This window comes from Erinaceus europaeus, chromosome 1 (genome assembly GCF_950295315.1).
Source record: "Erinaceus europaeus chromosome 1, mEriEur2.1, whole genome shotgun sequence".
NCBI classification, from domain to species: Eukaryota; Metazoa; Chordata; class Mammalia; order Eulipotyphla; family Erinaceidae; genus Erinaceus; species Erinaceus europaeus.
The window spans coordinates 78,601,382-78,622,085 of record NC_080162.1 but is presented as its reverse complement, the minus strand read 5'-3'; the positions used below and the strand labels follow the sequence as shown (position 1 = coordinate 78,622,085).

The window sequence follows — 20,704 nt, the reverse complement described above, 5'->3', positions numbered from 1 at the left end:
ATCTACCTCACATCGCTGAGTGAGTAGCAGCCCAGGCTGGCTCCAGTTGAGTTCTCTCCAACCCAGAGAGTACGTGCCCGGGAAGAGGCACCCCCACGCTAGCCCGGCAACTCAGTTCTGAGATTAGGCATGGCAGTACTTTTTTGGTTCTAAATAATAGAAAACACAGCCCAAGAATTTTGGCTTGTTTAGCTGTAATGGGCAGGATGGCTGGCTGGCTTCAAGACTGGGGTAGGTCTGTTGTTCTCTGAGGGTTCCTCCACGGACAGGCATCCCCTCAGGAAAGCAGGATGGCTGCTGCAGCCTCACACCTCCAGGAAGAATGCAAGCTGCCTTAGTCCAGAGTTTGCCTCACAACGGGTCACTATGGCCAGGGGATGAGATGTACTGACAGGCAAGCCCCTTGAGGTGGGAGATCAACCCTCTGCCCAAACCACACCAGCTGAGGTGGTGTTCAGGAGACCACTAACAAACAGGAGTGTGGTTTCTGACTGACCAAAAAATCAAGGCTTATGCCAGCCAGCAATATCACCTCCAATTTATGGAGGAGACCCTTGCTAACTTCCATTCTTGTTTTGCAGTTTACCTAGATCCCTTTGATCAGGATTCAGCAGGAGGGACCAGTGACATAGCTCACTTGGATAGTTTGCTGCTTTGCCACGTGCAAGACCCAGGTTTGAGCCCAGCCCCCCCCATGCATTAAAGGAAGCTTTGGTGCTGTAGTACATCTCCCTTTCTCTGTCATTATCGTTGGCAAGAGGGCTCACTTGTGCTCTTTGTCAAGAGCACAACTCAGGTTCTGAGGGAAGCTTCAGTGCTGTGGTGTCTTGCTGTTTCTCCATCTCTGTCTTAGTCTTTCTATCTAGAAAAAGTCAGCCTGTTGTGAAGTCCCAGAGGGGAGTGGGGGAAGTCAGCAGGGGCTTGGCACAGATAAGGATCAGTGGAGGGATGAGATGACTGGGAGAGGCATCTGCTTTAGCTGTCAGTGAAGAGCTGGAAAGCTCCAATCTGCACCAGTGCCTAGATCTACTGGGGTCAGACACTCATGAAGCTGGAGGTGTGGTGGCTACAGGAAGGTCAGTCTTAGTACTAGGCATGAATACAAGAGGTCCGAAGTATGGAGAAGAGGAGACACTGAGGATGAAACTGTGGGTGGGCATCAATCTGTATAGAATAAAGGCCCATTAACCAGGGGATGACTGTGCAGGGCTTCCACAGAGCAACTGGGCCCTGATCTGTCAGTCCTGATCAACTTCAGTAAGTGTGGTCCAGTCTCTGTCCTGAACCAAAAACCACACAGAGACCAGCAAGTATTACCACAATCAATAGCTTTATCAACCTGGGTCTGTGACTGACTCTCCAAGTTGGGGGTGAGGGGAAGAGGCTGTGAAAATGACCATAAGACCAAGAGAAACAAGAGAAAAAGGGAACAACAGAGGAAGGAGATAGCTACGTTGTCTTGCCTAGGTCAATTTTCTTCTGGATGGCTCGAGCTGAGTGGTAGATGACTGAATCGATGAGTCCAGCCACTAGGGAGAGAGACAAGGGCTGGTTCTGGTCCATTTGGGCCCTGGGATAGCTAGTCAGGTCAGCATATGCCCCATACCCTGAAGTTCCCTCCTCTAACCAAAATCCAGAGGTCCAGGCTTGACACCACCCACCATGCCCCCACTCCCAGAGATGCCCTCGGGTTTCTAACCTGTGAACATGCCACCGATGATTGCGCACACCCCCGTCAGGAAGTGAGTAAAGGACCTGGCAGGAGGGGGGGGGTTAGTGGGCACCCTGAGTCCCTGAAGCCCAGGACCCTCCTGTTCCCCACCCTCACCTGTGCTTTTCTGTCAGCTTCACCATCATGGGTGAGAGTTCGTAGAGCACAAAGACTCCAGGGAGTCCCTGGTCACCCATCAGTCCATTAGCAACCTTCTCGTGTCTGGTCACAGAGAACTGATTTGTCCTCAGCACCTGGGACAGAGGGGAGCTGAGTCAAGGCTGAGTCCCATGCTGGTGACAGACACTGTAGGGCCTGGGCCCATTGTCCTGCCTCACTATCCCCACACTTTCTCTCCAGTCACAAGCTCAGTGCAAGAGGAAGGAAGGAATATGAAGCAGTTCTTCAAGGATATACTGTAAGCTCCTGACTTCCTCTGTTCCTCACCTCACCTGCTGATATGTGGCTCTAAAGGCCATAGCACAAAGGGGAGTAGGTGGCCCAAGGTCAGTCCAATTAGCCCTCAGCCCAGGGCAGCCACCATAGGATGACTAGAGGTAGTACGAGCAAGTATGAAGAACACGTACAAACTCAACAGCCTGGGGCATGAGCTCTGGCAGTGGAGGCAAGTCACCTACCTCTCTGAGCCTTAGTTTGTCATTCATCACAAGGGGATCAGAGCAGCACTTCACTTCCCAGCTTGAAACAACTCAAGCACCAAGTAAGAGACTGATACCAAAGTTCTGACCAACTCACCTCCCCATCCACCTTCATGTACACTGTGGGCACCACCTTCACAAAGTACTGGAACATCATGGAGGCTGCAGGGAGAAGAAAGCACTGGGCATGGGTGCTGGGCAGTACTTTGGTTGCTGGGGACTACCTCCTAGGCTGGTACCTTGGGGTGCAGTGACATTGGTGCGGTCCAGGGGGTTCACAATGCCCGGGTAGTCCTCCCCAAACGACAGGTGCCGGATGTAGTGGGTCATGTTGATCTGTAAGCAATAGCAATGCTGGGGCCTCAAAGCACCGGAGACCCCACAGGCCCACCCTAGCCCAGGCTCTCCATTCCAGCAGCAGATGGGACCTGTGTCTGGGGAGTAGGTGTGTGTAGATGGAGGAGGGGAACCTGCCTGGGAGAACCTGCCTAAGAATGACAGCCTTATTCCCCACCTAGGGATTTCTCCAGAGTTCGTGGGTTCTAGAGTCTGAGGTTGTGGTTGCATCCAAACACTAGGCCAGGGCAGATGACCTCACTAATGTGTCAAAAAATCTCACCTCTCCAGAGCTCTACCCAACCAGAGAAAGATAAAAAAAGGCTAAGGGTATGGATCCACTGCCAATGTCCATGTCCAGCAGAGAAGCAATTACAGAAGTCAGACCTTCCACCTTCTGCACTCCAAAAAGAATTTTGATACATACTCCCAGAGGGATAAAAAATAGGGAAGTTTCAAATGGAGACCATGGGGCATGGAACTCTGGTGATGGGACCTGTATGGAATTGTACCACTGTTATCTTACAATCTTGTTAATCATTATTAAATCACTAATAAAAAAATTAAATAAAAACAAGCAAAACACTAGGCCAACAGAGACCCAGTACAAGCCTGGTGAGGCAGGTGCTAGCTTTTGTTTGGAGGTCACAAGTCAGAGCGCCTTAGGTTAACTAGAGCAGACCTTCCAGGTCTCATTCCTGTCCTATTCCACCTATATCAAACTCAAGATACTAAATAGATCTTAAAAAAATATAAATAACAGGGGAGTCGGGTGGTAGCGCAGCGGGTTAACTGCAGGTGGCACAAAGTGCAAGCACCAGCATAAGGATCCCGGTTGGAGCCCTCGGCTCCCCACCTGCAGAGGAATTGCTTCACAGGTGGTGAAGGAGATCTGCAGGTACCTATCTTTCTCTTCCCCTCCTCTCTCCATTTCTCTCTGTCTTATCTAACAACAACATCAAAAAACAATAACTACAACAATAGAAAACAAGGACAACAAAAGAGAATAAGTAAATAAATATAGAAAAATAGAAAAAAAATAACAGGGAGTTGGACGGTAGCACAGTGGGTTAAGCACAGATGGCGCAAAGCGCAAGGACCGGCATAAGGATCCCGGTTCGAGCCCCTGGCTCCCCACCTGCAGGGGAGTCGCTTCACAGGCAGTGAAGCAGGTCTGCAGGTGTCTGTCTTTCTCTCCCCGTCTCCACCTCCTCTCTCCATTTCTCTCCTATCCAACAACGACATCAACAACTACAACAACAATAAAAACAAGGCCAACAAAAAGGAAATAAATATTAAAAAAAAAACAAAACATTTCACAGCGGGTTAAGCGCAGGTGGCGCAAAGCACAAGGACTGGTATAAGGATCCCAGTTCGAGCCCTGGCTCCCCACCTGCAGGGGAGTCGCTTCACAGTCAGTGAAGCAGGTCTGCAGGTGTCTATCTTTCTCTCCCCCTGTCTTCCCCTCCTCTCTCCATTTCTCTCTTTCCTATCCAACAACGACATCGATAACAACAACAATAAAACAAGGGCAACAAAAGGGAATAAATAAAATAAATATTTTTAAAATCTTTATTTAAAAAAATTTTTTTTTGTCGTCATTGTTGTTGGATAGGACAGAGAGAAATGGAGAGAGGAGGGGAAGACAGAGAGGGGGAGAAAAAGACACCTACAGACCTACTTCACAGCTTGTGAAGCGAGTTCCCTGCAGGTGGGGAGCCAGGGGCTTGAACTGGTCCTTGAGCTTTGCGCTACCTGCACTTAACCCGCTCTGCTACTGCCCGACTCCCCCCCAAAAAAAATCTTCAAAAAATGGAAAAAAAAAATTTTTTGTATTATCTTTTTCATATTTAAATCTACAAATATTTCAAATTAAAAAGAAAAAAAAACATAAATAAAACAATTTCCTTGTCAGAACTGTGCTTAAAGGAGGTCAACATTAGGAAGTCAGGCAGTAGCGCATCGGGTTAAGCGCAGGTGGCACAAAGTGCAAGGACTGGAGTAAGGATCCTGGTTCGAGCCCCAGTTCCCCACCTGCAGGGGAGTCGCTTCACAGGCGGGGAAGGTCTGCAGGTATCATCTTTCTCTCCCCCTCTCTGTCTTCCTCTCCTTTCTCCATTTCTCTCTGTCCGATCCAAGAACAACATCAATAAAAACAACAAGGGCAACAAAAGCGAATAAATAAGTAAAAAGAAAAAAAAAATTAAAAAGTACATCAACATTCTCCTACTCTTTTAGAAGGAAAACCAGAGGGAGTCAGGCGATGGCGCAGCGGGTTAAGCGCATGGGGTGCAAAGCGCAAGGACCAGCATAACGATCCCAGTTCGAGCCCTCGGCTCTCCACCTGCAGGGGAGTCGCTTCACAGGCGGTGAAGCAGGTCTGCAGGTGTCTATCTTTCTCTCCCCCTCTGTCTTCCCCTCCTCTCTCCATTTCTCTCTGTCCTATCCAACGACATCAATAACCACAACAATGTTAAACAACAAGGGCAACAAAAGGGAAAATAAATATAAAGAAAATTTAAAAAAAGAAAACCAGACTCCTCAACATGATCCCTCAGTTTTGTGTGATCTGCCCCATGTCACTCTCTTATTTACATATTTATTATTATTTTATTGCCTCCAGGGTTGCTGGGGCTTGGTGCTGGCACTACGATTTCACTGCTCCTGGTAGCCATTTTCTTCTTCTTTTTTTTTTCTCTAATTGTTCTTAGAGAAGACAGAAAATCTGAGGAGAGGGAAACAGAGAAAGGGAGAGAAAGATAAAAACCTGCAGACCTGCTTCACTGATTATGAAGCAGACCGACTGCAGGTGGGGACCGAGGGCTCAAACCCAGTGCATGGTAACCTGTGCACTTAACTGGTTGCACCACTGCCCGATGCTTCATTCCCTCCACCACTCCCATCACTCCTTACGGCCATCTTATCTATCCACTCTGGTCTGAGTAGTCCCTTAGAAGTGCTACACTCCAGGGGCCAGGTGGTGGTGCACCTGGTTGAGCACACATGTTACAGTGTGCAAGGACCTGGGTCTGAGCTCCCGGCCCCCACCTGCATTGGGAAAGCTTCACAGGTGGTGAAGCAGTGCTGCAGGTGTCTGTTTCTCTCTATCTCCCCTGTCCTCTCAATTTCTGGCTGTTTCTATCCAAAAGCAAATAAAGATGATAATAATAATAAAAATTAAAAAGAAGTGCTACACTCCAGGGTCAGGTGGTGGCACACCTGGTTGAGCTCACATGTTACAGTGTACAAGGACCCAGGTTCGAGTCCCTGATCCCCACCTGCAGGGGGAAAGCTTCAGGAATGGTGGAGCAGGGTTGCAGGTGTCTCTTTATCTCCCTCCCTATCTCCCCCTTCCCTCTCAATTTCTGGCTGTTTCTATCCTATAAATAAAATAAAGATAAAACAATTTTTAAAAAAAGTGCTACACTCTAGTAGCCCAGGTGGTGACACGGGCTAAATCACTGGACACACACAGGAGGCATCGAATGTTGCAGAGTGATGCTCTAGCTGTCTACCATTAGTGAAGTGCTACATTCTCTCCTAGCCTTGCTCTGAGATTCCACTGCTGGGGATACCCATGTCCTATACCATCACCCATGCCCACCCTGCACAGAACTCAGTTCAAAAATCATCGGGGAGGTAGCTCAACAGCAGAGCACATGCCCACCATGTGTGAGGCCCTGGGTTCAATCTCTGGCACTGCAGAAATAGGTGGAATGGTGCTCTGGTCTCTCACTAAAGGGGAAAAAAGTTCTAAAAATAAAAACAAACATCAACAACAACAATAAAAACAGAAGTCACCTCCAGTTCCTGCAGACTGGACTCCTGTCAGAACATGGTATCTTTTTCTACATTTGTTTTCCAAGAAGAGCACACCCAACTCTCTAGCCCCCACCTGTCCTTTATGGATTCCACTGGGTACGTACATTGTCGAGACCGAAGCTCTGCAGGTCATGAACTAGGAGAGAAAGGAGAAGGTGTCAACAGGTGCGACAGGGCCAGCCCCTCCGAACCTTACTTAGGTCTCCTCTCTGCCTCTTCTGATGCATGGCCTGCCTGGCAACCAGCCTCTAGCCTGAGCATGCTTGAGGATAGCTAGGAAGGTTTTCCTTGGACCTGAGGGTGAGTCCACACCATCCATACTGGCCTTGGGAACACAGACCCAACTTCCTTCTTTCTTTCCTTCCTCCCTCCTAGATGTCCTTCCTTCCTTCCTTTCTTCCTTCCCTTCCTTTCTTAATTCTTTCCTTCCCTTTCCTTTCCCTTCCCTTCCCTTCCCTTCCCTTCCCTTCCCCTCCCCTCCCCTTCCTTCCTTCCTTCTTTCCTTCCTATTTACTGGGTAGAGACAGCCAGAAATTGAGAGGAAAGGGGGTGATAGGGAGGAAGAGACAGAAAGACACTTGCAACACTGCTTCAGCACTTGCAAAGCTTTCCCCTTACAGGTGGGGACTGGGGGTTTGAACCTGGGTCATTACATGTAACATGTGCACTCAACCAGGTATACCACCATCCAGCCCCCAGGCCTCACTTCTAACACATGTATCTCTCTTTTTTTTTTTCTTTTCTTTTCATTATCATCATCATCATCATCTTACCAGAGCACTAATCATCTCTGGTTTACGGTTATGTGGAGGATTGAACCTGGGACTTTGAGCCTCAGGCATGAAAGTCTCTTTGCATAATCATTATGCTATCTCCTGTCAAGGTTCTGCTTGTATCTCAGTAAACAAACCCACTAATTGTGGTCTCATTAAGGCTGATGACCAACCACTGAACCCTGAGCCAGGACCTGAGAATGCCTTCAAGCTCTTTCCCTGACTCCTCTGCCCCATCGACTGCCTTCTGAGCCCCCAAAGAAATCCCCATGAATACCTTTCCCACTAGATCCAGAGAAAGTTCCCCTGCCACCTAGCTCTGATCCCTTCTGCTGCAGGGAACTCCACTCCAAAGATAGCTTAGTGCTTTCTGTAGTCACCCAGCAGTCAGGCCAGAGAAAGCCCAACCCCAGACCCCTCCAATCCTCCCCCTTCTCCTGGACAGGTAACTTGTCCCAGAAGTTGGGACATGGTCTCAATGAGGGGAAGGCCACTTACTCTCCACAGCATGGACTGCAGCATGGGGAAAGGAGAGAGAGAGAAAAGGAAGAGGGAAAAAAAATATTCAGAGTTTTACAATGAGAACTATAAAGCAAGGTATGTGGAGAACAGGAAGATTTGAACTTTCTTGCTTCAGCATCAGTGGTCTGGACCCAGCTAACAAACTCCAGAGAAGAGTCCAGGAGGCCTTGGGGATGAAGTATAGTAACCCAAGTAGGACAAGAGACTAGAGCCCAAGAACCACTTTTCTAGCTGTGTGATCCAAGGCAAATCACTTGCCCTCTCTGGGCCTCAGTGAACTCTTCTGTTAAAGGGCTATCCTGAGGACTAAATAGGATTAAAGAAGGAAAAATATTTGATAAACTTTACAATCTCTCCTCCTGTCCCACCCAAATGAATAAGGATGTCAGAAAGCTCCAAGCCCTTTAGTTTTGCCTTGGATCTTGAACCTCCTCCCAGGGTACTGCGCATCCTTTGCCTGGGGCTCTTTGGTTCTGACAGTAGGGCAGGTGGAGAAGCAAAGATGCTGCTGATTCATCTGCCATCACCTCCAACTGAGAGCCTGCAGATGGTGTACCAACAGCTCCACATATGTCTCCTACCTTCAAATTCAGTGAGGCCATACTTCCTGTGGTCCCTCCTTCCTTACATCATTGTGTTCCACCTCAGTTCCACTCCCTCACCCCTCCCCCAACAGTTCTCACACAGATCACCTGACACTAAGGGCTAACCGTTTTTTAAAAATTATTTATTTATTTATTCCCTTTTGTTGCCCTTGTTGTTTTACTGTTGTTGTCATTGTTGGATAGGACAGAGAGAAATGGAGAGAGGAAGGGAAGACAGAGAGGGGGAGAGAAAGATAGACACCTGCAGACCTGCTTCACTGCTTGTGACGCGACTCCCCTGCAGGTGGGGAGCCAGTGGCTCGAACTGAGATTCTTGCGCTTTGAACCACCTGCACTTAACCCACTGCGCTACCGCCCAACTCCCAAGGGCTAACCATTTTAAGTGCCTATCCCAGGAGGCTGAATAAATGCCCCAGGAGAAAGATACGATCATCACCACTTTATAAAGTAGTAAGTTAAAGCTCAAAAGAAAAAAAAAAAAGTTCTCAAGTTGTCATACAGCCAACTAAGGCCTAAAACTAGGCTCTGAACCAGGCAGTCTGGCTCCTCAGTCAGGGCTCTTAGCCCGGTACTACACACTGCTGCCCTGGGATAGGTCTGCTCCGGTCAGAGACAAAAGACCATCAGGTAGAAAGTGTCCAGGGTCTAGGCCTTCCCGCTGAAGCAAGAGGACTCACCATGTACGTGCGACTGCTGGAAGCTCTTCCCAGGGGCAAAGTGGAAGTTTCCGGCCACCTGTAGGGGATATTCGCTCTCATTCTCCATGCACAGTGGTGTGGGGCTGACCTCGGCCTGGCTAGCCTAACCTGGCTGGCTCCCTCTGCTACCTTGTTGACTTCCAAGAAGCCATACACTTGGCAGCCTTCATTCTTCTGCTCCTGCATCTTCTGGCTGAAACCCTCTCGCCGGCACTGCTCAATAGTGTCAGGGTTCTTGAAGGCCCAGCCTCGACGGCGATATGCCTCCCGCACATCCTCACAGGTGTTACAGCACCTGTAGGATGAGATGGGGTGGGGGAGAGGCTGTTAGGCACAAAAAATGAGCTGGCACTTGGGGAAATAAAGTCTGAGTAATTGTGTCTGTTAATGAGGTCACCACCAATCTCACCTCAGAGTTTCTCCTCTGTGGTAGCAGAACCGTTTAGAAATTTTTAAAAAATGGGGGTTGGGCGGTGGCGCAGTGGGTTAAGCGCATGTGGCACTAAGTGCAAAGACCAGCGTAAGGATCCTGGTTCGAGCCCCCAGCTCCCCACCTGCAGGGGAGTTGCTTCACAAGCGGTGAAGCAGGTCTGCAGGTGTCTGTCTTTCTCTCCCCCTCTGTCTTCCCCTCCTCTCTCCATTTCTCTCTGTTCTATCCAACAACGAACAGCATCAACAATGGCAATAATAATAAACACAACGAGGCTACAACAACAGGGCAACAAAAAGGGGGAAAAAATGGCCTCCAGGAGCGGTGGATTCATGGTGCAGGCACCGAGCCCAGCAATAACCCTGGAGGGGAAAAAAAAAAAAAAAAAGAAATAAAAAAAAAAACCATATTTCCCAGGGCCAGAAGACAGCTCCACAGTTAGAGTGAACATCTTTACCATGCACGCAGTCCTGAGATGAAGTCCCAGAATGACCTGGGAGGACCATGGATGGTACCAGGGGAGTTCATGGATTGCAAAGAACTACTGTATTCTCTTTCCTCTCTCTCTAAAATAATGAAAAAGTTGGGCCTGCACAGCAGTACCACATATGTGCAAGACCCTGATTTCAGAACTTGGCACTGCAATGAAAAAATAAAGACATGATTACCATTCTGTTTGGTGTGTGTGTGGGAAAGGTATTGAAACAGGTAGTGAAATGGTGGTAGTGGTCAATCTTTCTGCCTTTCTCTCTCTTGTAAAAATAATGGCCCAGGAGGTGGTAAAGTGGCTTGAGCATTGGACTTAAGAGCATGAGGTCCTGAGTTTGGTCCCCAGCATTACATATACCAGAATGATGTTCTGGTTCTCTCTTTAAAAAATAAATGGAGTGGTCAGGGAGGTGACACAGCGGTTAAAGCATTGGATTCTCAAGCATGAGGTCCCGAGGTCCTGAGTTCAATCCCCGGCAGCATATGTACCAGAGTGATGTCTGGCTCTTCTCTCTCTACCTCCTATCTTTCTCATAAATAAATAAATTTTTTAAAAAGAAATGGATATTTAAATAAAACAATGTAGTTAAACATTTATTTATTACCAAAGCACTGATCATCTCTGGTTTATGGTGATACAGGGGATTGAAACTGGGACTTCAGTCTCTCTGTATAACCAGTATGCTGTCTAACCCCACCCAAATAATGAAGTTTAATACCACTAAATCGAACACTTGAAAATAGCTAAAACACATCTTATATATATTTTATCACACATCTTATATATGTTTTATCACAATCAAGCCATTTAAAAATAGATCTTCCCAGCTCCCAGTCAGATCTGATGAATCAAGTCTCTCAAGGGTCAGAACCTGGGAAACAGCAGTTGCTATATATCAAGGGCTTAATAATTAGCATTGATCCTTCCAGCTGAGTGTTATATGGGGATCACATTTTATTATTTTTTTTAAATTTTTTAAAAATATTTATTTTATTTATTTATTCCCTTTTGTTGCCCTTGTTGTTTTATTGTTGTAGTTATTATTGTTGTTGTCGTTGTTGGATAGGACAGAGAGAAATGGAGAGAGGAGGGGAAGACAGAGAGGAGGAGAGAAAGATAGACACCTGCAGACCTGCTTCACCGCCTGTGAAGCGACTCCCCTGCAGGTGGGGAGCCGGGGTTCGAACCGGGATCCTTATGCCGGTCCTTGTGCTTTGCGCCACCTGCGCTTAACCCGCTGCGCTACAGCCCGACTCCCCACATTTTATTCTTAGGTGACATGAGGAGGGCATCATCATCATCTCCCTTCAAGAGAGATTATGTGGTTTGGTCCAAGGGTAGAACCCATATTGCTGGACTCCAGAGACCATCTGAGAACCAAAACAGGAACCACTTCCACCCTTTCCCCAGGTCTACGAGCGACTGCCCCAGAGCCTGTTATTCATCCAGGATCATGACCAAAGCAGACACCTAGTCAATTCTTGGCTCAACCTCCCCTCTTGCTGTGGTCTAATTGAGGCTAGCTGACACACAGAGCCTGAAGGGAGCCCCACTCCACATCCCTCTTCACCCTCAGGGGCAGACTCACTTGATGTCTTCAGTCTCAGCACCGTAGCAGCTCTCACAGCGGCCAGGGTCCAGGGAGTCAGGGTCAAACACCTTCACCTCGACTTTCCCGAGTTCTAAGGGGAGGGCAGAGGCAGGGGCATCAGCCTGTATACCCATGCCCTGCATGGTCCCATAGCCTGCAGGCTGAGAATAATAAAAGTTATAACAACACTAACATTTATGTAATGTGTACTGCGTGTGAAACACTAAATTTTTCTACATATATTTTTTTCAATAAAAGTAATAGTAACAGGGAGTCAGGCAGTAGCACAGTGGGTTAAACGCACGTGGTACAAAATGCAAGGACCTGTGTAAGGATCCTGGTTCGAGCCCCTGACTTCTCACCTGCAGGGGAGTCGCTTCACAGGCAGTGAAGCAGGTCTGCAGGTGTCTTTCTCTCCCCCTCTCTGTCTTCCCTTCCTCTCGCCATTTCTCTCTGTCCTATCCAACTACAACAATAATAACTACAACAATAAAACAACAGGGACAACAAAAGGGAAAATGAATATTTTTTAAAAAACAGAAAAAAAAGTAATAGTAACAGGGTGAGGGAGAAAGAATAATGGTTCAGAAGAATGAAAATGTATCTTTATATTGTCTTTTAATATTTAAATAATTATTCACTATTAATGAGATGGAAAAAGAGAGAAAGAGAGACCATCAGAGCATCACTCTGGTATTCGTGATTCTAGGGATGGAACTAGGAACCTCATGCTTAGAATTCAATGCCCTATCCACTGCAGCACTTCCCAGACCTGAACCCTTATTTTAGACCACTCACCAAAATAAATTCAAAATGGATTATAATTTTAATCATAATACTTGATACTATAAAACTCCCGGAAGAAAACAGAAAAAGCTTCTAAGTCTAGTCTTGTCAATATTTTTATGGATTTGACATTAAAAGCACAGACAACAAAAGCAAAGTAAACAAAAAATACTATGTCAAGTTTTGTATGACAAAAAAAGATGTGGTTTCCACCTAACTTTCTCCTTATCACTTGCACAGAGGGGATTCATCTGTCAGGTTGTGATATTTAAACAACCTTACTAAGAGGCCTACGTGGCAAGCAATTCACCAAGACATCTTAACAACAACCACATGTGTGAACCCTTTTAGAAGCAACCAAACTTTCAAATGATGAAGTCTCAGCCAATAACTTAAATGTTAATCTCCAGACAAATCTTAAAACTAATTCACAGGAGTCGGATGGTAGCACAGTGGGTTAAGTGTACATGGCGTGAAGTGCAAGGACCGGCGTAAGTATCTGGGTTCGATCCCCCAGCTCCCCACCTGCAGGGGAGTCGTTTCACAAGTGATGAAGCAGGTCTGCAGGTGTCTATCTTTCTCTCCCCTTCTCTGTCTTCCCCTCCGCTCTCCATTCCTCTCTGTCCTATCCAACAATGATGACAACAACAACAACAATAACTACAACAATAAAAAACAAGGGCAACAAAAGGGAAAATAAATAATAAATAAATAAATAAAACAAATTCACTTTACCAAGCCACTTCTGAATTCCTCACTCACAGAAACTAGGGAAAACAAACAAAAAACACGTACTATATTTTAGTAGATATGCAGCCAAAGTAAGTGTAAAAACTTCTAACTTTCAGGGTACTTTATCACATAGTAGTAGACATAAAACATTCCCCCACTTCTCCCACAAAATAACCCTCCTGCTCCTCTCTAGACAACCTCTCCCCCACCAAAAAACAAACAACAACAACAACAAAAAACCTCAATTCATTAATTTTTTCACATCAAAAAGTCTTGGAATAAATCTTTACTCTGCTCTTTAGCATCATACATTTAATTTTTAAAAAAATTTTATTGTATTTATTGAATAGAAACAGTCAGAAATCGAGAGGGACTTTGGGGAAAATAAAGTCTGAGTAGTTGTGTCTGTTATTGAGGTCACCACCAGTCTCACCTCGAAAGGGAGAAAGAGAGATAACCTGCAAGAAAGCTTCATCACTTGCAAAGCTTTCCCCCTGCAGGTGGGGGCTGGAGGCTCAAACCTAGGTCCTTGTGCATTGTAACATGTGTGCTCAACCAGGTAAATTACCACCCGGTCCCATACACTCAACCTTTAAAAAAATTTTTTTTATTGTGGTCTGGGAGGTGGCGCAGTGGATAAAGCATTGGACTCTCAAGCATGAGGTCCTGAGTTCGATCCCTGGAAGTACATGTACCAGGGTGATGCCTGGTTCTTTCTCTCTCCTCCTATGTTTCTCATTAATAAATAAATAAATAAATAATCTTAAAAAAATTTTTTTTATTATCTTTATTTATTTGATAGAGACAGCCTGAAACCAAGAGGGGAGGGGAATAGAGAGAGAGAAAGACTGACCTGCAGCACTGCCTCACCACTTGCAAAGCTTTCCCCCTGCAGTTGGGGACTGGGGACTCAAATCCAGTACACTGTAATATGGGCAGTCAACCAGGTGCGCCACCATCAGGCCCCCACCATACATTCTTTTTTTTTTTTTTCTTTTTCCTCCAGGTTATCGCTGGGGCTCAGTGCCTGCACTACAAATCCACTGCTCCTGGAGGCTATTTTTTTCCCTTTTGTTGTCCTTGTTGTTTATCATTGTTGTTATTAATGTTGTTATTGCTGTCATTGTTGTTGGATAGAACAGAGAGAAATCTAGGGAGGAGGGGAAGACAGAGAAGGGGAGAGAAAGAGAAAACACCTGCAGACCTGTCCTGCTTCACCGCTTGTGAAGTGATCCCCTACTTGCAGGTGGGGAGCCCCGGACTCGAACAGGATCCTTACACCAGTCGTTGGGCTTTGCCCCATGTGGCCTTAACCTGCTGCACTACTGCCCAGCCCCCTCATACATTCACTCTGATAGCAAATTACATTGCTTTTTATTGCCAATCAACATACACCTGTTGAAGATCCAATAAACTTCACCGAGAGAGCAATCCCTACAATGTGAAAAGCTCTAACTCTGAGATGAGTTCTGTTATAGAGATAAAGTGAGTTAATGGAGGTATTGGGAGGTCACAAAAAAGTGAACACCAGGGTGCCTGGTGGTAACGAAGCAAGTTAAGCACACATGGCGCAAAACATAAGGACCTGTGCAAAGATCCCGGTTCGAGTCCCTGGTTCCCCATCTGCGGGGGTACTTCACAAGCGGTGAAGCAGGTCTGTAGGTGTCTTTCCATTATGCAAAACCATGACTAGAGACCTCTGAGAATGCCAGACAGGTAGTGCTCAGTATGGGTTTCAGTTCACTTTGTACTCAAAATCTGCAGAACCCTAAACAAGTCATTAGGGCTCTTCTGTCACTAAGTTGGCCACAGCCCATTTGCCAAAAGGAAACCTGAGCCATCCCCCAGTTACCATGACGCTCTGCCTCTGAGCTCACGGGGATGCCATCCTTATCCAGTCGCTGCTTAAACAGGTTGTGTTCCACATCCAGCTGCTGTTCCCCAGCCACGTCCATGGCATCAATGCTCAGATCTGGAAGCAGGAAGTCAGGGTGAGGGGATATAGGGATTTTGCAGGGGAAGGAGATGTGGGCCGGTCATGGGGGTTGTAGTGGATAAGGGGAAGGAGGTTGTCCTAGGGTCCAGACTAGAACCTATGACTGCAGATGTGCCTCTGGAAGTCCATCCGAATAGTTAGGGATTTGCAACACCTACCCAGGGTGAGGTACTCACAGGCACAAGGCATGTGTGGAAAAAGTACATCGATGTTGATCTTCAGCTTATCTCCCCGCGACTTGTCCACGTAGAGCTCAGGATGCACCTGTGGCAGCACTACCTCTGTAAGGCTAGGCCCCAGGCCTCTTTCTTTCCCACCCCCAACCCCAAAGGCCCTAACCCTAGAATGACAAGCCACGCCCACGCACTAGGCCACGCCCCTTACCTCGGTGGTGAGGTAATACTGCAGCTCCGACAGGAACAGTAGCAGCATGAGAAGGCCACTGACAATGGTCACTACAGGGCAGGGAACGAGGGTCAGAATGGCCTCTGTTCCACCCCTCTGGCTCTGGCAGGCCAGACAAAGTCCAGACGCGCCGGCCAAGCTCTAGGACACCCCATTCCCCGTGACCCCGGCCCCACAGCCGCCTACCCGCCGCGCCCCCGCAGGTCTTGACCCGGAAGTCCTCCAGAGTCTTGGGGTAGGCATCGAACTGCTTCAGCTTCCCCAGCGCCTCCATGGGGACCAGCCGGAAAGGAGACGCCCGCCAGCCCGCCCCTGCAGCCTCCCGCTTCCGGTCCGGCGCCAGAACCACGCCCCCTCGCCCCCCACGCAGGCGCAGCAGCGTATACACTTGGCTCCACCCATCGCCCGAGTTCTCACACAGACCGACCCGCCCACCGGTGCTGCCACGCCCCTTGGTATTGGCCATCAATTCCCAGGAAAGGGCTGCTTGGCTGCCCTGCTGCCAAGCCCCAGGGAAGGAGGTCTCAGTGGGGCAGAAAGAGCAAGTCTTATGACGCGTGACGGTGCACCTGCTTGCGCACATGTTACAATCCACAAGGACCCGGATTCAAACCCACGGTCTCCACCTGCAGGTGTCTCTGTCTTTTTCCTAGCTCCCCCTTCTCTCTCCATTTTTGTCTCTATCCAGTAAAGATAATAGGGGAAGAAAAAAAAAAAGGAGTAGCAAGTCTCCTTGACCTCAAGGTACTCTGAGAATCTGGGCCTTTGGAGTTGATTTTGTTCAAATAGAATCTCAATGCTTTCTTTGAGCATGGTTGGTGGAAGGGCAGAATTCAAGTCATCTCAGTGCCATGAGACCAGAATTATGTTAAGAGGTCGCACAGGGAACTAAGGGAATCTTACAGAAATTGATTCAAAAAAGGCTTTCAGGAAGAGTAGGATACCCACTCAGAAATATACCAAGTGGTCGAGGAGGTGTTGCAGTGGATAAAGCATTGGACTCCCAAGCATGAGGTCCTGAGTTCAATCCTCGTCAGTGTATGTAGCAGATGTCTGGTTCTTTCTTTCCTATCATTCTCTCTCTCTCTTTCTCTCTCTTTTTTCCTTCAGAGTTATTACTGGGGCTTGGTGCCTGCACTATGAATCCACTGCTCCGGGAGGCTTTTTTTTTTTTTTTTTCCTTTAGTTGCTGTCGTTGCTGTTAGGTAGTACAGAGAGAAACTGAGAGAGGGCAGAGAAAGACACCTGCAGACCTGCTTCACTGCCTGTGTAGCAGCTGCCCTGCAGGTGGGACAGGGGGCTCGAACCTGGAACCTTACTCCGGTTCTCGCTAAGTGCCATGTGCTCTTAACCGGCTACGCCACCGCCCAGCCTCCTCTTTCCTATCTTTTTCATTAATAAATAAATACAATATTTCTTAAGATGTATTAAGACTCTTATCTGGTGAGATAGTATAGTGGTTACACAAAAGACTTCAGGGAGTCAGGCTGTAGTGCAGCAGGTTAAGTGCAGGTGGTGCAAAGTACAAGAGCCAGCATAAGGATCCCGGTTCCCCTCCTCACTTGTAGGGGAGTTGCTTCATAAGCTGTGAAGCATGTCTGCAGGTGTCTATCTTTTTCTCCCCCTCTCTGTCTTCCCCTCCTCTCCCCATTTCTCTCTGTCCTATCTAACAACGACGACATCAATAACAAAAACAACAACTACAACAATAAAAACAAGGACAACAAAAGGGTAAATAAAAAAAATTTTAATGACTTTTATCATATACCATATGAAAATTAACTGAGAATAGGTGTTTAAAAAAAAAAAACTAAATGTTAAACACAATATTACAAAATAGGGGCTGGATGGTGGCACAAGCTGGTTGAGAGCATATGTTACAATGCACAAGGACCCAGATTCCAGGCCCAGGTTCCCACCTAATTCGGGAAATCTTTGCAAGTGGTGAAGCAGTGCTGCAGGTGTCTTTCTCGCTATCTATTTCTCCTGTCCCTCTTGATTTCTGGCTGTCTCTATCCAATAAATAAATAGAGATAATTTAGAAAAAATTAAGAGAGCATATGTTACAAGATTAAATGTAAAAATATCTTCATGATATTTCTTGGGTTAACTAAACCATTCTTAGGTGTGACACAAAAGTATGACTCAGCATAGGAGTTACCTCATTTAATGAAGCTCATTCCTTGCTTTGTGTGAGACTCTGGAATCAAATCCTGGCACTGCATGGGAGCACCATTGATGGTACCAGGTAATTCCTTGGGTGGTAGACTGATGCTGTGATCCTTCCCTCCTCTGTCTTCATTTGAAAAAAAAAAAATCTCTCCCACTGTCAAAGGGGGGGGGCAGGAAAGCTGTGTAGAGGAGTTGTGCATGTGTGAGGCCCTGGGTTCATGCCCCAGTGCTACATAAAAAAGATCATATCAACTCTTTCCTGGGACTACCATGTTATAATCAAGTATGTAAGTCCCCTTTCCTTTTTTTTTTTTTTCAAATATTTTATTTTATTTTTTTCTGTTTTTTTTTTTTTTTTACAATTTATTTCTTTATTGGGGAATTAATGTTTTACATTCAACAGTAAATACAATAGTTTGTACATGCATAACATTCCCCAGATTCCCATTTAACAATACAACCCCCACTATGTCATTCATCATCTTTCATGGACCTGTATTCTTTTACTTTGGTGCAATATGCCAATTCCACTTCAGGTTCTACTTGTGTTTTCTTTTCTAACCTTGTTTTTCAACTTCTGCCTGAGAGTAAGATCATCCCATATTCATCCTTCTGTTTCTGACTTATTTCACTCAACATGATTTTTTCAAGGTCCATCCAAGATCGGCTGAAAATGGTGAAGTCACCATTTTTTACAGCTGAGTAGTATTCCATTGTGTATATATACCACCACTTGCTCAGCCACTCATCTGTTGTTGGACACCTGGGTTGCTTCCAGGTTTTGGCTATTACAAATTGTGCTGCCAAGAACATATGTATACACAGATCTTTTTGGATGGATGTGTTGGGTTCCTTAGGATATATCCCCAGGAGGGGAATTGCAGGGTCATAGGGTAGGTCCATTTCTAGCCTTCTGAGAGTTCTCCAGACTGTTCTCCACAGAGGTTGGACCAATTGACATTCCCACCAGCAGTGTAGGAGGGTTCCTTTGACCCCACACCCTCTCCAGCATTTGCTGCTGTTACCTTTTCTGATGTATGACATTCTCACAGGAGTGAAGTGATATCTCATTGTTGTCTTGATTTGCATTTCTCTGACAATCAGAGACTTGGAGCATTTTTTCATGTGTTTCTCAGCCTTTTGGATCTTTTCTGTGGTGAATATTCTGTCCAAGTCCTCCCCCCATTTTTGGATGGGGTTATTTGTTGTCTTGTTTTTTAGTCTGGCAAGTTCTTTATATATGTTGGTTATTAAACTCTTTATATATATATATATTTAAAATATTTATTTTATTTATTCCCTTTGTTGCCCTTTTGTTTTATTGTTGTAGTTATTATTGTTGTTGTCATTGTTGGATAGGACAGAGAGAAATGGAGAGAGGAGGGGAAGACAGAGGGGGGAGAGAAAGATAGACACCTGCAGACCTGCTTCACCGCCTGTGAAGCGACTCCCCTGCAGGTGGGGAGCCGGGGTTCGAACCGGGATCCTTATGCCGGTCCTTGTGCTTTGCGCCACCTGCGCTTAACCCGCTGCGCTACAGCCTGACTCCCGGTTACTAAACTCTTATCTGATGTATGGCATGTAAAGATCTTCGCCCATTCTGTGAGGGGTCTCTTGGTTTGGGTAGTGGTTTCTTTTGCTGTGAAGAAGCTTTTTAATTTGATGTAGTCCCATAGGTTTATACTTGCCTTAGTCTTCCTTGTAATTGGATTCTTTTCATTGAAAATGTCTTTAAAATTTATGCGGAAAAGCTGTTCCGGAGGCGGAGCTACGAGCAGCAGATCGCTTTCTCTCCTCTCCTCTCCTGGATCAACTAGGAATAACAAAGGAGACCACCCGGACCGAAACAAGACAGGACTAGAATGACCACAGGAACCCAGTAAATCACCCGTGAGTACAAACACACGTGGCTGGTGACAGAGAGGAGAGAGGGGCCTAAGGAGAGATTAAGTGGCTGCTAACAGTTCAACAGTTTATCAGTGGAGACACCACCTCCAGTCTGCTCCACAACAAGGGGACAGCTGAAGGGAGGAAAGGACTCCCCAGAGACTCACCAAGTGCAACTCTGAGTCTCCATTGCTACTACCCTCAGAATCTGGAGCAGCAAAAATCTTCCCAAAAATAAAAGTCCTGGACCAGATGGTTTTACAAATGAATTCTACAAAACCTTCAAGAAGAACTAATACCTCTACTTTTAAAAGTCTTCCAGAAGATTGAAGACACTGGAATACTCCCTGCCTGAGGGCTTTTAAACTGTCAATAGGCTTCTTAGCTTAATCACTGACTCCTGACCAAGAGATAGAGCAGGGTGTGGCAGAGATAATCCAGTGGTTATGCAAAGAGACTTTAACAGCCCCTCAGCTATGCCACCGAGGTATAGGTCTTCTCCTGAGTTTCCCGGTTAGATCTCTGTCCCCTGGTGTCCCTCCCTGTTGCTGCTCCAGATTCTGAGGGTAGTAGCATTCTGAGGGTAGTAGATTCTGATTTACTGGGTTCCTGTGGTCATTCTAGTCCTGTCTTGTTTCGGTCCTGGGTGGTCTCCTTTGGTATTCCTTGTTGATCTGGGAGAGGAGAGGAGAGGAGAGGAGAGGAGAGGAGAGGAGAGGAGAGGAGAGGAGAGGAGAGGAGAGGAGAGGAGAGGAGAGGAGAGGAGAGGAGAGGAGAGGAGAGAAGAGAGGAGAGGAGAGGAGAGAAAGATCTACTGCTCATAGCTCCGCCTCCGGAAGTCGTCTCCCTATTTATTTTATTTTTTGAGAGAGATGAAAAGAGAGAAAGACAAGCACCAGAGCACTGCTCAACTCTGGCTTATGATGGTGTGGGAGATTGAACCTGGGACTTCAGAGCCTCAGGCATGACAGTGTCTTTGAATAACTATTATGCTATCAACCCCCACCCTAAGTCTCCTTTTCTTTCTCCTTTTCTGTCTCTCTCCTTCTTTCTCTAACATTTTTTTTGAGAGTTTATTTATTAATGAGA

The 20,704-nt window shown here is 46.5% G+C and overlaps 1 protein-coding gene across 2 annotated transcripts; it reads right to left on the bottom strand.

Moving 5' to 3' along the window:
• Positions 1-1,311: 1,311 nt before the first annotated feature.
• On the bottom strand, positions 1,312-15,899 carry ERGIC3 (ERGIC and golgi 3). Of its 2 annotated transcripts, XM_007522641.3 has the most exons (13): positions 15,743-15,899; positions 15,536-15,606; positions 15,328-15,415; positions 15,008-15,127; positions 11,635-11,728; positions 9,256-9,421; positions 9,106-9,163; positions 6,633-6,664; positions 2,610-2,706; positions 2,468-2,532; positions 1,829-1,965; positions 1,700-1,755; positions 1,312-1,529 (listed from the first exon to the last, which is right to left on the bottom strand). In XM_007522641.3, the coding sequence occupies exons 1-13, from the start codon at positions 15,828-15,830 to the stop codon at positions 1,450-1,452; spliced, it is 1,152 nt and encodes a 383-aa protein (XP_007522703.1). In that variant the 5' UTR covers positions 15,831-15,899; the 3' UTR covers positions 1,312-1,449. The 2 variants fall into 2 exon arrangements, with proteins under 2 accessions (XP_007522703.1, XP_060044984.1); XM_060189001.1 differs by lacking the exon at positions 15,328-15,415 and having other exon boundaries at positions 15,743-15,805.
• Between the last annotated feature and the right edge of the window lie 4,805 nt (positions 15,900-20,704).